The sequence below is a fragment of the Hyla sarda genome, chromosome 4 (genome assembly GCF_029499605.1).
Source record: "Hyla sarda isolate aHylSar1 chromosome 4, aHylSar1.hap1, whole genome shotgun sequence".
In the NCBI taxonomy this organism is placed as follows: domain Eukaryota; kingdom Metazoa; phylum Chordata; class Amphibia; order Anura; family Hylidae; genus Hyla; species Hyla sarda.
The window spans coordinates 269,386,202-269,403,412 of NC_079192.1; the positions used below are offsets into that span (position 1 = coordinate 269,386,202).

Here is a 17,211-nt window from a genome sequence, read left to right on the forward strand (position 1 = left end):
TGGATTTCTCTGATGTCACGACCACATTGCTCTCTGCTGACCTCCGGTGTCCATTTTAGGAACTGTCCAGAGCAACATGTGTTTGCTATGGGAATTTTCTTCTGCTCTGGACAGTTCCAAAAATGAACAGCAAAGGTCAGCAGAGAGCACTGTGGTCGTGACATCAGAGAAATCCAAAAAGAAAAGCATTTCCTCTGCAGTATATAGCCCCTAAAAAGTACTGGAAGGATTAAGATTGGAAGGATAAGAAGTAATTTACAAATCTGTTTACATTTCTGGCACCAGTTGATTTAAAAAAAAAAAGTTTTCCATGGGAGTACCCCTTTAAAACCTCAAAGGCAAGAAATCAAATATCTTCTGTTTACTGTATTGCTTGTATATTCCAAAAAATCTGTGACTTTGTTTGCCTTGAAGGTCTTCATCTTGTACTGTGACATTTATGTTGTTGAATGCAACACTAAATATATATAAAACTCAACGTGTGTGTGTATGTATGTATGTATGTGTGTGTGTGTGTGTGTGTGTATGTTCAAGCATAACGTCCAAACGGCTAAAGATATTAACATGAAACTTAGCACACATGTTACTAATGTCAACAACAAACATAGGATAGGTGATTTAACCCTTACTCACCCCCATTTGCCAGGGGCGGGGTTTATGTTTAAAGTCCCATACAAGTCAATGGGAAATATATGTTACTGCATAACTTCCAAACAGCTGGAGATATTTCAATAATACTTGGTCACATGTTACTTATATGTCCACTTAAAATATAGGATAGTTAATTTAACCCTTAACTACCCCCATTTGTGAGGGTCGGTGTTTTTGTTTAAAGTCCTATGCAAATCAATGGGAAATGTATGTTCCCACATAACTTCTGTAAGGCTGGAGATATTTCAATACTTGGTACACATATTGGAGGTCGGGATATGAGGACGGGATAGGAGGACCGGGATAGGAGAACGGGATAGGAGAACGGGATAGGAGAACGAGATATCATGAGGGGATAGGAGGTCGGGATATGATGACGGGATAGGAGGTCGGGATATGACAACAATATATGAGGACAGGTTATGAAGTCAAAAGCTTCCTCCTTTGTTTATTTTCCTCCCCAACAAGGATTAGGAAGGAAAAACCGGCAACGCCGGGTACTCCGCTAGTATATATATATATATATATATATATATATATATATATATATATATATATCCAAAAATAGAAACAAATGATATTCTCCCTGTGTTCATGTGGATTTTATCTAGATATTTAGGTTTACTCCCATACTCTAATAGCATATTGATAGACTAGCTGGCTTTCTATTAATTTGGCCCTAGTGTGTGTCTGAGATAGGAGAATTATTACATACAGCTGAACCACATCACTGCAAAATTGTACCACAACCATAGTGTGTGACCCCAATTAAAAATAGAAGAAAATGCCAAATTCTGCAGTTGGGCAACAGCCAGTTCTGCGAACAATTAAACGGGAGTCATTGTAAATAATAAAAAAAATTATATCTCGTGATCCTTGCACTTCTACAGGTCATTTCCCTTAGTAACTAGGATCTTATCGAGCCAATAGTACTGCTCATTATGGGGGAGGTTTATCAAAACCTCTCCAGAGGAAAAGTTGTCCAGTTGCCCATATCAACCAATCAGCTCGCTTCTTTCATTTTTTAACAAAATGAAAGAAGCGATCTGAATGGTTGCTATGGGCAACTTTTTTTTTGCACCGGTTTTGATAAATCTCCCCCTATGTTTTTAACAAATGTCTTGCTCACTCCTTTGCAACCACAGTTAAGTCCATAGAAGACGCTTAACCAGAGAAAAATATATTACACAAAATCATGTTGTAAACTGGACCCTGGCCAAATGGATGAATTAAAAAAAAGTTTGTGTTATATAAATCTCTATGCCCATCTTTTATAATTGTAAGTATGAGCTCAGCAGAGTACTGTAAAGGGGTTTTGGAGGGTTATATTTTTATGCTAATAAACTCTAAGAAAAATTGTAGTCAGCTCATCGCTCATAGTGGATCAGTCCCCGGGCACTCGTTGTTGTTTTTTAGGAAGCCAGGAGGATACCGAGCCATTCCCTTGGTGCAGGTAATAATGATGAAAAAACTGATCTGTCATATTTTTATTGAATATTTTTTGTTTCGTGTTTGGACCTAGTGTGTTTTTTGGATTTTGTGTGGTTTTTGGTAACTCCTTTTTATGTTTATACTTTTTCATTTTTTATTTTTCCAATTTTTTTGGTCACTTAAAAGTGAACTTTTGCATTAGAGGATTTATCTTATATTAAACTTCTCTTCTTTTCTCTTGTGGTTGTTGTTTTTCCATGAATTATGAAGCTCCTATGTAGAACTATATGGCAAATCCCAATACAATGGGGGAGCTTTATCAAAACATGTGCAGAGGAAAACTTGCCCAGTTGCCCATAGCAACCAAACAGATCGCTTCTTTCATTTTTCACAGGCCTTCATAAAAATGAAAGCAGCAAGTTTTCCTCTGCACAGGTTTTGATAAATCTCCCCCAATATATTTTTTTCTACAAGAATGGGTTAATCTCTTTTGGGTTTCTGGAACCCCTCCCAGGAAGTGATGACAGATGCCAGCTTCCAGGTGGAGACTGGGGTTTTCCCTCAACCATGTGTTATTACACAGAAAGTATATAGGGTCAGCTAATATTTTCCTCATGTGCCATGACTAAGGACCCATTTGTCTGAAATGCGTCGGCATAAGGGTTTTACATTCACTGGGTGTTTTTCTTTAAACACTTTTAACATGGATCAATAAATTTTGGACTTTTAATTCTCCTATTTTTTCTTCGGGAGCTGGATACCCTTTTTTCCTCATTATATTTTTATGCTGTATACTATACTTTTTTTTTAACAAAATAAGTATGTATGCACTTTCCCTATTTTGATCTCCTATAACTTTTTTTTTCTGCATATGAGGCTGTATGAGGACTCATGCTTTGCACTTTTGCGGAGATTTATCAAAACCTGTCCAGAGGAAAAGTTACTGAGTTGCCCATAGCAACCAATCAGATTACTTCTTTCATTTTTCAAAGAGCCTTTCAGACATGAAAGAAGCAATCTGATTAGTTGCTATGGGCAACAGGTTTTAATAACTCTTCCCCTATATGAACCATTTTGGTTTGGATGGAACTTTTTGATCCATTCTTATAATTTGTTTTCTGACATATGATGTGACCGAAGATCAGCAATTCTGGTGATTGATATTTTTTATGTTTACTCCATTCACCATGGGGGAGGAACAAACATCATATTTTAATAGATCGGACATTTACTCATGCAGTGATACCTGATATATAGTGCTTATTTTTATTAATTTTTAACTTTTTTTTAAATTAAAAAAGGGGGCGGCTTATATTTTTATTGGGGGAGGGGCTTTATTTATTTATTATACCTATTTTACACTTTTTACATCCCCATAGGGGACTATTAATAGCAATCATTAGATTAGATTGATATATACTGTTCATTACTATGTTTAAACATAGTACTAATCAGTACTATCGGCGATGTTCTTGTACAACCTGGATCTCCAGGCTGCACAAGAAGCTCTGCCATCCTGACGCCAGAGGGAGGTAAGGAGACCTCCGGCAAGTATTGCACAGCGGGGGTCCATTAAGCCGGAACCTCCGGTTTCCCTATAGATGCCGTTATCAGCATTGATCACTGCATTTATGGGGTTAATGGTGGACATCAGTCTGATCTGATGTGTGCCATAATTAGGGATGAGCAAATCAAATCTGCCGAATCCGAATTTATTACGAATTTTAGGAAAAATTGGCTTCTCAATTAATTCCAATATCGCCGTCATTTGATTGCATGAATCGCTTCATTAAACTCCATTAAGTGCGGTCCAGGCTCCAGGGCATCTAAAATGGCAGATCCACATGTGAGGACATGGGACAAGGAACTCTGGGAAGGCGGCAAGGTGGGTAGGCGGGATGACCCTGAGTCACATGCAGCATGCAGCCTATCAGCAGCCAGCCACCCCTGTGATGTCACAGCCCTATATAATCGGCAGCCATCTTGTGGCCAGTCGCATCAGCGTTTATTTCAGAGAGAGTGCTTCACTGCAGGTATAGATAGAGCATTGTGTGCATTGCACAGAAAAACAGCTTCACAGCAGCAATTCATGACAAGCCCAAATCCCTGCATAAAAGCACTGTCAGAAAGATAGAGAAAGTACACTTTTGGGTGTAATACACAGTGACTCCACTGCTGCAGTGGGGTGTACAACAACTCTAATGCTTAAAGGGGTCAGTTAGGCAGAGCAGTAAAAGCAATTGTCACCTGCTATTAGTGCCTAATAGTACTGTACTGGGCTCTACTACACAGCGATTCTGTACTGCTGCAGTTGGGTGTACAACAACTGTAAAGCTAACAGGGGCCAGTTAGGGTGAGCAAGAAAAGCCATAATCACCCAATTACAGTGCCTATAACAGGTTGCGTAGCAGAGCTTAGTGTCCTCTCATAAGTTGCGTACATAGGTGTTTTTTTTTTTCCTGAAAAAATAATTTTGGCCTAGTTACTGTGAAAGGCCAGCCAAACGCTACACCCTTGTTTCTGTAGCCTTATACAGTTTTAGGCTGAACATATTGTACAGCTCTCATAAGTGTAAACAGTACATACACCTACGTGGTGTATGGTGTACGTTTTTTTCCTGAAAAACTAATTGGGGCCTAGTTACTGTGAAAGGCCAGACAAAGCTACACACTTGTTTCTGTAGTCTAATACAGTTTTAAGCAAAGTGGAGCGTATTGTCCTCCTCTTATAAGTGTAACATATATGCAGTCAGCTGGTGTATGTCAGGCAGAGAAGTGCCAGAGGCCTAAATTCATCAGGTGCAGGCAGAGGTCGCAGCAGAGTAGGGGCATGTGGCAGCAGGAGTCGCAGCATGAGGTCTGAGCTCCCGGTGTCAGCTAGCAGTCGTGTCTCGACCAGCAACCCAGCAGCCGGTCATCCACTTCATCCCAAGTGACATCCGACACCCCCAGTCAACAGTCAGTGAGTTCCTCAGACTCAACTCTCAGCTGGCAATGCCACCTCCAGGCTCTCTCATTGAGCTGCTATATGGTCTCCTCATGCAGTTGCTGCCACCTCCAGGCTCTTTCATTGTGCTATTTCCACCTAAAAACACTGCCATTTCCCAGGGTTTTTAGTTGGAAAAAGGGAGAGGTTCCTGTGTGAGGCTGCCTTTTTAGGATGAGTAACACTTGCCAAAAAGGGAATTAATAAGCCAAGAGTAGGGCCTTACAGGGAAAGTTTTTACCCCCACCTGCTACAATAGACAATACGTTGTTCCCTTCCACCTTTTGGAGGCAAGCGTTACTCGTTCTAAAAAGGGGGGCCCCACACAGGAACCTTTCCTTATTTCCGACTAAAAACCCAGGGAAATGGCAGTGTTTTTAGGTGGAGATAGGGAGAGGTTCCTGTGTGGGGCCGCCCTTTTTAGGGCGAGTAACACCTGCCAAGAAGGGAATTAATAGTGCGAGAGTAGGACCTTACAGGGGAAGTTTTTTACCCCCACCTGTTACAATGGACCATACGCTGTTACCTTCCACCTTTTAGAGTTCTTTGCATCGCATCAATACTTGGTGGTGTAGGTGGCACATGGTGTTTTTTGCACACCTTTCCTTTTGTTAGATTTAAAAAAAAATTCGGGTCCATATATTATATTTTATCCTAAGAAAAGTAAAGTTTTAGCTAATGCATATCCTCAATACTTACTTGTGCACACCAACACTTTGCCAAAAGAGACCGTTTTCTTCTGCCTACCTGTCTCAGCTACTATTCTTTTCCTGCGACCCGCCTGATGCCACATATCTGATGCCAAGTTCTCCTTTTTCACCCACCTTCGTCACCGGGTACTGGTATTAACACCTACCACCCCACTCTACCAAAGTGCACAGCAGTGCTGACGTGTGGGACAATACATGTCCTTTACGGCCCACTGGGTGAATGTGGTTCCTGCTCAGCCACAACAGCAACCTGGACAGTTCACGCCGCTTCCACCTCCACCCTCTCAGGCCATTGGTCCTACAACAGTGTGCGACTCCACCCCCTCATCCTCCACCCTGTCCTAATCTATGTAATGTCCTAATCTATGTAATCTTTTCAAGACTAAGGCCCTATGGTCATCTACATCATATATTACCTGTGGAATTACCACAAGAATCCAATGAAACAAGTTGGAGCGATGACAATGAACCATAACTGATTAAATGAAACATTCGCATTTTCATAGTTGGGGGGTGGAGCTGAGAGGCAGGGGCTGGAAAAGGAGGTAGCTCGCCTCGCAGAGGACCGCCAGCTCGATTTTAAGATACAAGTACGAGCATTTTCCATGCAGCCACTTCTAGCTTTATGTGCCCACTAATCCAACGGCAGAGAAGCTGAATATGCTCCTGTCCAAGTTGCTGGTACTGCAGTCCTCCCTTTTCAACTGGACACTCAGAGCATGGGGTTGTGCTGAGAAGCAGGGGCTGGGACAGGCAGTAGCTGGCCTCGCGGCAGACCGCCAGCTTGATTTTAAGATACAACTAGCTTTGCCATAGTTTAGACTGCAGCAATTATACACTATTGGAGCTGGAATTACCGCGGCTGCTGGCACCAGACTTGCCTTCCAACGGGTCCTCAAAGAAAGATTTAAAGTTTGCTCATTCCAATTACCAGGCTCTGTCACTGTGCCGCCATGTGATCGCCTCATGCTGCTGGCGAATTAAACTTACGAATCTATTCAACATATTCTATTTAAATTAAAAAAAAATGTATGTTATCTTTTCAAGACTGAGGCCCCATGGTCATTGTCATATATATACTTCTGGAATTACCACAAGAATCAAATGAAACAGGTTGGAGCGATAACAATGAATCATAACTCATTACAAGAAAGCTTCGCAGTTCCACACAGAGTACGACAGTCGAGGGTTTGTGTGGTGGGGTGGGGTTACTGAGAGGCAGGGGCTGGAACAAGTGGTAGCTCGCCTTGCTCTACGCTCACCAGAATGGGTCCTCAAAAAAGGATTTAGAAAAATTAAAAATTACATAAAAAAATCTCTTTAACCCCTTCCCGCAGAATGTCATATATAAACGCCGGGTTGTGCAGTGCGTTCGCGCATCCCGGCGTTTATAAATGACATGCAGTTAACCCGGCGCTGCACAGTAGTGCACGGGTTAACAGCCAGAAATCCCATGCCCAGCGGCGGGAGACAAGTTCTGCCTGACATCCCAGGACCATCTGTAATTGGTCCTGGGATTAGAGCCCTGTGATTGGTCCCTGTGGACCAATCACAGTGTATCAGCGTCTTTGTTACACTAACACCGGCTCCGAAGCTTTCAGTTCGTTCTGAACAGCAAGCGGAGCCGGTGTTAGTGTTAGGACAGAAGACAGAAGAGTGTTAAAAAGCTTTTCTAAAAGCTAAAAATTTAAGTGAAAGTAAAAGAACCCCCCCTGTAGTGCCCCTTACCCTGCTGCTGCTGCCGCCGTCTGAAGTCTGCAGCCTGTCCGATCTGACAGGCTGCAGTGAAGATCCTAGTGACTGTCACTGTATATAACAGTGACAGTCTTGTATAAATCTGTGCCCCAGTAGTGCCCAGCAGTGCCCCTCAGTGCCCATCTGTGCCCACCTGCTGCCTCCTAAGTCTGCAGCCTGTGCGATCTGACAGGCTGCAGTGAAGATCCTAGTGACTGTCACTGTATATAACAGTGAGTCTTGTATAAATCTGTGCCCCAGTAGTGCCCAGCAGTGCCCCTCAGTGCCCACCTGCTGCCTCCTAAGTCTGCAGCCTGTGCGATATGACAGGCTGCAGTGAAGATCCTAGTGACTGTCACTGAATATAACAGTGACAGTCTAGTGCCCATCAGTGTCCAGTAGTGCCCATCAGTGCCCAGCAGTGCCCATCAGTCTCCAGTAGTGCCCAGCAGTGCCCCTTCCAATTGCTGTCCTCCCTGTCTGAAGTCTGCAGCCTGTGTGATCTGACAGGCTGCAGTGAAGATTGTAACTGTAACTGAATATAGTTACATTCTACAGTACAGTACAGTAATAAAGTTTCAGTGCCCATCAGTGCCCCTTATCCTGCTGCTGATTCATTCGTTCATTCGTTCATTCATTCATTCATTCACTCATCAGCTGTAATCTGTGAAGAAATTGAAGTCTGTCACTGACCATAACAGTGACAGTGAAGAATAATATAAAATACTGTCAGTGCCCCTGAAGTGACTGTCACCCTTTCATCCCATCACCACCTCGCACACCTCCATACTACCCTGTTACGTTTTTTCCTGGTGCGTCACTGATTAGTGACAGCAGTGACAGTTCGCCGCTGTTTTTTTTTACTTCTAGTGGCACTTTTTGTTTCAGTTTTTCCGTTGTTATGAAAAAAAAGTTAAAAAAATATATAATTATATATATTAGTATTTGTGATATAGTACTATAGCTATCTTATAGTACTAGTGGTGCTGTTACAGTTTCAGTTTTTTTTATCCATACTCTCCTAACTGCGAGTTTAGTTCTAGGGATTTAGGACAGCGGTGACATTTTTTCCACCGTTTTGTTGTTCGTAGTGCGGTTACATTTTGGTTATTTGCTTCTGTAAAAAAAGTAAAAAAGTAAAAAAAATATAAAAATACAAAAAAAATATTGTTCTAGTGTTGTACATCAGAGACACTTCGCCACTTATAGTGTCATCCAATATGTCAAGGCGTCGCATGTACAGCACTGAGGAGGCATATGCCTTCTTGGCATCTTCCTCTGGTTCAGATAGTGGTGAAGAGTTGTTATATTTGCCCTCTTCTTCTTCCTCTTCCACTGATTCTGACGAGGAACCTCCCTGCCACCGCCCTAGGCCAGGTCCTAGTACCAGTCCTAGTAGCAATATTGAGCCAGGTCCTAGTGCCATCTCTGAGTGGGCTCCAGCTTCAAACTTTTTACCCAATTTGCCTGAGTTTGTGGCCACTGCAGGCATTCGTGTTGACACCGCGGGGTTGAAAGAAGCTGATTAATTTGATAGTGGAGGAAACCAACCGGTATGCTGAGCAATTAATTGCGGCCAATCCACAGGCATATCATGCTAGGCCTTATCAATGGACGCCAACCAATGCACTAGAGCTCAAACATTTTTTTGCCATTTTGTTTAACATGGGCATAGTTAAAAAGCCCACAATTTGCTCGTATTGGAGTAATGATATGCTTTACCATACTCCACTGTACCGGTCGGTCATGCCAAGGGCTCGGTTTGAAGCCCTCCTCAAATTTCTACATTACGCTAATAATGAAAATTGTCCACCTCCCAGTGATCCAAAAGTTTACACCCCAGAAAAAGAGATTGCAGTGGACGAATCTCTTGTGCACTTCAAAGGAAGGTTACACTTTAGGCAATACCTGCCTAACAAACGGGCCAGGTATGGGGTAAAACTTTATAAGTTGTGCGAGAGCGCAACTGGCTATACGCACAAATTCAGAGTCTATGAGGGGAAAGACTCTAAAATAGAGCCCCCAGAGTGTCCTCCCGTACTAAAAACAACGGGAAAAATAGTATGGGATCTAGTTCACCCCCTGCTAGATCAAGGGTATAACATCTACCTTGATCATTTTTACACTAGCGTCCCATTACTACAATGCCTGTTTGCCAAGGGGACTGTGGCCTGTGGTACCATCAGGCGAAATCAAAGGGATCTGCCTAAAATTTTTGTACGGCAAAAGTTGAAGAAGGGGGAAAGCAAGGCTGTGTGCAAGGACAACATGATGCTTGTGAAGTACCAGGACAAGCGTGATGTTCTTGTACTAACCACCTTACACCCAGACAGATCCACCCCTGTTCAAGTCCGTGGTACCACAGAGAGTGCCCCTAAACCTGTGTGTATCCAGGACTATAATAAGTTCATGGGAGGGGTGGATCTGTCAGATCAGGCCTTGCAGCCGTACACTGCCCTACGCAAAACTAAGACCTGGTATAAAAAATTGGCACTGCACCTCTTCCAAATTACCATGTACAATTCATTTGTGGTGTACAAACGTGTAGGAAATACATGCACATACCTGCAATTCCAGGAAAATGTTATTAAGGACTTTCTGTTTGGGGATCCGGAAGGGGAGGAAAGCAGAGCCACAGGATCGGAGAACAGAATAGTTCCAGGGCAACATTTTCCTGCGGTAGTTCCCCGTAGAGAATCGGGGAGTATGCAACAGAAGCGGTGTTGGTGTGCTCCAAGCGTGGCATTAGAAAATGCACTATATACCACTGTGAGACATGTCCCCACAAACCCGGTCTGTGCATTGAAGACTGTTTTAAAATCTATCACACAACATATGATATTTAATTTGGCCCCTTTAATTATTTTTAGAATGACTTTGGATAACTCTACCCAATGCACCCTTGGAATGACATGTGAGCAATTAATTTATTTCCCCCTTTTTCTCCACTACACTATTTAAAAAAATCTAATTGGCAAACCCCTAATAAAACTAAAAATTCCCATTATACCCCTAGATGAATACCTTGGCAGGTATAGTTTTATATTTTCAACATTTTGCTAAACCCTTAACAAAAAAAAAATTCCATTATACCCCTAGATGAATACCTTGGCAGGTATAGTTTTGTTTTCACTATCTTGCTAAACCCCTAATCAAAACTAAAAAAAAATTCCATTATACCCCTAGATGAATACCTCAGCAGGTTCCCAGGGTTCTGGCTCCATAGGGGCTTCCTAAATCCGACATGCCCCCAAAAAATTCTCTCTCCAAATTTTGCTCCTTCCCTTCGGAGACCTGTAGTTCACCAGCAAAGCATTTTACGTCCTTTTATGGGTTATTTCCTTGCTCAAGGGAAATGGGGCTACAAATTTTGGGGTAATTTTTCAGCTATAACCCCTTGTAAAAATGAAAAATTTGGGGAAAAACAAGCATTTTAGTGATTTTTTTATTTTATTTTTTACATATGCAAAAGTCGTGAAACACCTGTGGGGTATTAAGGTTCCCTTTACCCCTTGTTACGTTCCCCACGGGGTCTAGTTTCCAAAATGGTATGCCATGTGTTTTTTTTTTTTTGCTGTCCTGGCACCATAGGGGCTTCCTAAATGCGGCAAGCCCCCAGAGCAAAATTTGCTTCCAAAAAGCCAAATGTGACTCCTTCTCTTCTGAGACCTGTAGTGTGCCAGCAGAGCACTTTTCACCCCCATATGGGGTGTTTTCTGAATTGGGAGAAATTGGGCTTCAAATTTTGGGGGGTATTTTCTGATTTAACCCTTTGTAAAAATGTAAAATTTTTGAGAAACCAAGCATTTTAGGTAAAAAATATATATATTTTTTTACATATGCAAAAGTTGTGAAACCCCTGTGGGGTATTAAGGTTCACTTTACCCCTTGTTACATTTCCCAATGGGTCTAGTTTCCAAAATGGTATGCCATGTGTTTTTTTTTTGCTTTTCTGGCACCATAGGGGCTTCCTAAAGGTGGTATGCCCCCCAAAAACCATTTCAGAAAAATGTTCTCTCCAAAATTCCCTTGTCGCTCCTTCGCTTCTGAGCCCTCTACTGCGCCCGCCGAACACTTTACATAGACATATCAGGTATGTGCTTACTCGAGAGAAATTGGGCTACAAATACAAGTAAAAAATTTTCTCCTTTTACCCCTTGTAAAAATTCAAAAATTGGGTCTAAATGAACATGCAAGTGTAAAAACTGAAGATTTTGAATTTTCTCCTTCACTTTGCTGCTATTCCTGTGAAACACCTAAAGAGTTAAAACACTGACTGACTGTCATTTTGAATACTTTGGGGGGTGCAGTTTTTATAATGGGGTCATTTATGGGGTATTTCTAATATGAAGACCCTTCAAATCCACTTCAAAACTGAACTGGTCCCTGAAAAATAGCGAGTTTGAAAATTTTGTGAAAAATTGGAAAATTGCTGCTGAACTTTGAAGCCCTCTGATGTCTCCCAAAAGAAAAAACTCATCAATTTTATGATACAAACATAAAGTAGACATATTGTATATGTGAATAATTAAAAAAAAATTGGAATATCCATTTTCCTTACAAGCAGAGAGCTTCAAAGTTTGAAAAATGCAAAATTTTCAAATTTTTTGTGAAATTTTGGGATTTTTCACCAAGAAAGGATGCAAGTTACCACAAAATTTTACCACTATGTTAAAGTAGAATATGTCACGAAAAAACAATCTCGGAATCAGAATGATAGATAAAAGCATTCCAGAGTTATTAATGTTTAAAGTGACAGTGGTCAGATGTTCAAAAAACGCTCTGGTCCTTAAGGCCAAAATGGGCTTGGTCCTGAAGGGGTTAATCTCTTCAATAGTGACACCATATGGTCTCCCTGCTGCCACATCCGGACTCTGTGCGGCAGTGATTCTAATAGCGATGCCTGTAATCTGCATGTCATACTGAATAACAGTATTATGTTACTAACACAGCACGCTCCCTATGAATGTTACGACAAGGCAAAGTGTTCTACACCCTATTGAGGCTCTCTGTAGCCCAGAAATAGCAGTTTTTAATAGCGATTTGCTGCAAATAAATTCAGACCAAACCAAATTATTTCGGGAAATTCAGCGAATTGGCTGAATCAAATTTTCAAAAATTTGCTCATCTCTAGCCATAATCTGTGAGTCCCTGGCTGCTGATAGTAGCCAGAGCTCACCCACTATAAAGCTGGCGCTGTTCCTAAGCTCGCTTCATAGCCGCACCATAAATGTATGATGCTCTGTTACTCGCTGCAGCGTTGTATATTTACGGATTTACTGTATTCATTTTGCAGATATATATATATGTTTATTTATTTATATTAAGATATATATTGGAAATATATATAGATATGCACACATACATATATTAACCAGATCACTACTTTAAAGTTTCACTTCTTTATCAAAATATTTAATTACTGTCAATAAACAGAAATATTCTTTTTTACAGTCATTGACTGAAATTAGTTCCTACTTTAGTGTCATTGACACATAGAGCATTTGTCTAAGAAATAGTTTTTTGTTGCCACATTGTTGATTTCTCAGAGGATTGTCTGGACCTTGAGTTTCAGACTCTTAACGCTAACTAGTATTTCACATTCACTGACAGCAAGTGTTATATAGAACAGTGAGGAAATTAAACCAAAGGGAGAATTAAAGGGGTATTCCAGGATTGTTTTTTTATTTGACTATGCTACAGAGGCTGTAAACTTAGTGTAGTTCATAATATAGTGTCTTTACCTGTATGTGACGGTTTTCTCACAATTCTTCTGTGATTGTTCACTCCAATATTTATATTTAACAGCATACATAATGGCCCTCATTTACTATTCTAAACCCGACCTCTTTTGTCGGGTTTTTTTGTCGCATCTTTGTCTGCGCCATGTCGCAGACATCGTGCGCCAATCTGCGACACAATGCAAAATTTTTTCCCGACGGACCAGATGTGGATTCTCCCAAACCCGAAAAAGGGGCGTTTCCGACATTTCTGAGCTTTCCCACGTATTTATTAAGGTTTCCAACCCGAATTTGTTGAATTGTTGTAGATTTTTTCCCGACAGCTCAGAGGAGTTGGAAACCAAAACCAACAAAACCCACGTGGGACAAACAGGATGCGACATAATAATAAATACCAGGGGAAAAAAGCAGTCGGGTAAGAAAGCAAGATAGACTTACAACCCGATTTTCTTAGTAAATGAGGGCCAATGACTGTTGTTCCAGATTTTTCCCAGCTTGCAATGCGGCCCAGACCTGATTCACTAGTCAGCTGATGACAGGGAGCCTGTCTGCTTCAATGGGTGGAGGGATCGCTTGGTGGGAGAGAGATCAATCTGCAACTAATGCAACAGCTCTAGGCACCCTGATTGAAAACCACAGGTGTTTTGAATGGATGCAGCTCATTTATGTTTCAATGGGTGGGGTGGCTGATGTGTGGGAGGGAGGAAAATGGAATTATGGGATTTTTAGTCAAAAAAAGAAAATTCAAACAGGAAATACCAGTTCACAAAAAGCTAGCCACAGTGTTATGGTAATCTCACAACATAGCCATTTAGCCCCAAGGACAAGTGCAGATCCTTTCTAAGCATGTCCATTACTGCCTGCCAGGTACGTACTAAAATCACATTATGGTGGAGAACCCCTTTAACTAAATGGACAGTCTTTTGCTCAGTGGCTACTTTAAGCCACAGTTACTTTAAGCCACCACAGTGCACAAAAACTTTTGCACATTTTTGGCACACACCATCGCAATCTCAGTCGCACACGCTTCCACTAATGCCATGCCCATTTCCTAGTAAGCCAGGCCCCAGATGAGGTGCTGTTTTTGAGTGTTATACGCTGTGCACCTCAATTTGAAACATTTGAAATCAAAATTGTAGAGCAAAAACCTTAGTAAATCTGAGCCGAAGTGTAATAATTAGCTCCATAGCTTGTCAATGATTAAAGAGGTATTTTAGATAGACATTTATGGGATATCTGTAAGACTACACTTTTTGGAGGCCAGTGGACTTCAGCAGCTTTCAAGACATTCTGCTTACTGTGTTAAAGATAGCAGCAGGGAGGGGTAGTGAGTTACCTGCATTAACCTGCTGGTACAGGCTAATAATGCATATGAGGCTGATAAAAATGTACCCTAATGGCAAGGGCAAAAAAGAAAATATGCAAATAAACTTCTTTGGTCCACTCAGTGCTTGTTCTGTAGCCCCAAGGTGCACTGGTACGGATGTCCGCTTGTTCTTTGTATCATACCTACTTTATAAATATTAATTACACTTTAGAAAGAGAGGAAAGCAGATAAAATGCGGTCTGTGAAGGAGAATCCTATAAGTTGTATAAATAAGGAGAGAAAATAAGGTTCATGCAGCAAGATGTAGAGGCTTTAGAAACCTAAGTAAATAAAATCTGGATCTCACAGGCTGCATGTCAGTGTAGTACTGACAGTTATACTGCAGCATAGTATAACCTGTAAAAAGTGAAAAATATATAAAAAGTTTTTTCAATAAATTATTAGGGTAAAAAAATGGAAATAAATTCCCCGTTTCCAATAGAACCCTATATTATCAAAATGATTACAACTTTTATACATGCTTGATTTGAAAAATTGGACCAGGTCATTAAGGTCAAAACAGGCGGCATCCCTGTTTTGACCCTAATGACCGGGGTATAACTCCCCCCTGTGGTCCCATTCTGGAAACCCAGGTTGTATACATTCACCAGTGCTAATATCCCCTGCACAATGAAGGCAGGAGTCGCTATACAGAGCTTTCCGGCCTTTTACCTCTCTGTTCCAATATGCCCGTCCACCTTGCACTCGTATGAGCAAAGAGTCTATGAATATTTATGAAATAGACGGGCATATGAGAGCATATCAGGGTGAGTTATACCTCTTGTTAATCAAGTTCACTCGCACTATAACTCTGTTTATATGGTTTAGAGTGGGTGAATAAGGGGTATCAGTTTCCCTATAGCATATTCCCTGCTGAGTGATATCTTCTGCACAACGGAAAAAACGTTGCAAATTCTCCTATGAGCAGACATACAGGGCTACCCACAGCAGCTCTGTGTGTGTTGTAAGGTTTGGAAGTGGGCCTAGAGTACCGACTTGACTGAGACGCGTGGGCCCACCTCCAAACCTCACTATGACACAGGGCTGCCAGCGGGTAGTCCTGTGTGTCTACTCATAGGAGAATATGCAGCGTACTTCCTGCTGCGCAGCGGATTTCCCTGTGTATATGCTATGTGTGACCCTATCTTGATAAGAAATGTGTAACCCACTTTGACCAACAGAATGCTGTGTGATCAGCCTCATAGAGCCTCTGAAGAGTGCTGCCTAAGCTTTTTTACTACACTGGGTATTTAAACTGGCATTACTTCTGGGGGCAAAATTAGCAGATTTAAAAGGGGTTACCCAGGATTTAATAAAAAAAAAAAAAACTCTGGGGCAGTATCAGAAATTTCTGCAACAAATCTGCTGCACATCAACATACCAGTCACCCAGCCATGGCTATTATTTATTTATTTATTTTTTCAGAACTTCAAAGTTTCAGTTGTAATAGACTTCACTTACCAATGATTTGTGGGGGTGAACATGGCTCTGATCCAGAATCAGGTGGAGAGTCTGGTAATCTGGTTTAAAGTAGAGTATAGGATTATGATTTAATAATTCTGTAGAATTTAAATAGTTAATTAGATCATATAGTTGCATACGGCATAAACAAGAACCTCTACATTATTATCTAATAGCTTATGCTGCACTTTATATGCAAAATAAAAAAATATTCCCAGAGTTGTTCTGTAACAAAATGCATAGTGGATAAACATAAGTGAAATCTAAATAAATTCCATATTTGGTGCAAAAACCCTTACACTTTCACATGGTTTTTGATGGAACTGGAGCTGAAGCAGGGAAGTTCTTCCAAGCATCTTGGAGAACTACCGTAATCACAGTTCTTCTGTGGATGTAGGCTTGCTTAAATTCTTAAATCTCCATATCTCATCTCAGACAGCCTTGATGATGGTGATATCAGGGCTGTGTGGGGGCCATATAGTCACTTCCAGGACTTGTTATTCTTGACGTTGACGTTCTTAATGACATTGACTGCCTGTTTAGAATCATTGTGCTACTGCTGAATCTTTCACAGGTCATATAATTATGGTCAGTGAATCAGGCATCACCACAATTATATCACCTGCGAAAGACTAAGGAAATCCAGAAAACATGACTTGTTGGGGGTACTTGAGGACCACGCTTAACCCCTTAAGGACCAGGCCATTTTACACCTTAGGACCAGAGCGTTTTTTGCACATCTGACCACTGTCACTTTAAACATTAATAACTCTGGAATGGTTTTAGTTATCAATCTGATTCCGAGATTGTTTTTTCGTGACATATTCTACTTTAACATAGTGGTAAAATTTTGTGGTAACTTGCATCCTTTCTTGGTGAAAAATCCCAAAATTTGATGAAAAATTAGAAAATTTAGCATTTTTCTAACTTTGAAGCTCTCTGCTTGTAAGGAAAATGGATATTCAAAATATTTTTTTATTTTATTCACATTTCCAATATGTCTACTTTATGTTTGCATCATAAAATTGACGTGTTTTTACTTTTGGAAGACACCAGAGGGCTTCAAAGTTCAGCAGCAATTTTCCAATTTTTCACAAAATTTTGAACCTCGCTTTTTTTCAGAGACCAGTTC

The 17,211-nt window shown here is 41.0% G+C and overlaps 1 protein-coding gene across 5 annotated transcripts in view; it reads right to left on the reverse strand.

Annotated features, from left to right (window-relative positions):
- The window catches only part of MYRFL (myelin regulatory factor like), a 129,227-nt gene that overhangs the window by 100,536 nt on the left and 11,480 nt on the right, over positions 1-17,211 (reverse strand). For all 5 annotated transcript variants that reach the window (XM_056574139.1, XM_056574136.1, XM_056574135.1 and 2 more), the window contains one exon: positions 16,080-16,138. In XM_056574139.1, coding sequence (XP_056430114.1) covers positions 16,080-16,138 — 59 coding nt within the window. The remainder of the gene's footprint in view (positions 1-16,079; positions 16,139-17,211) is intronic.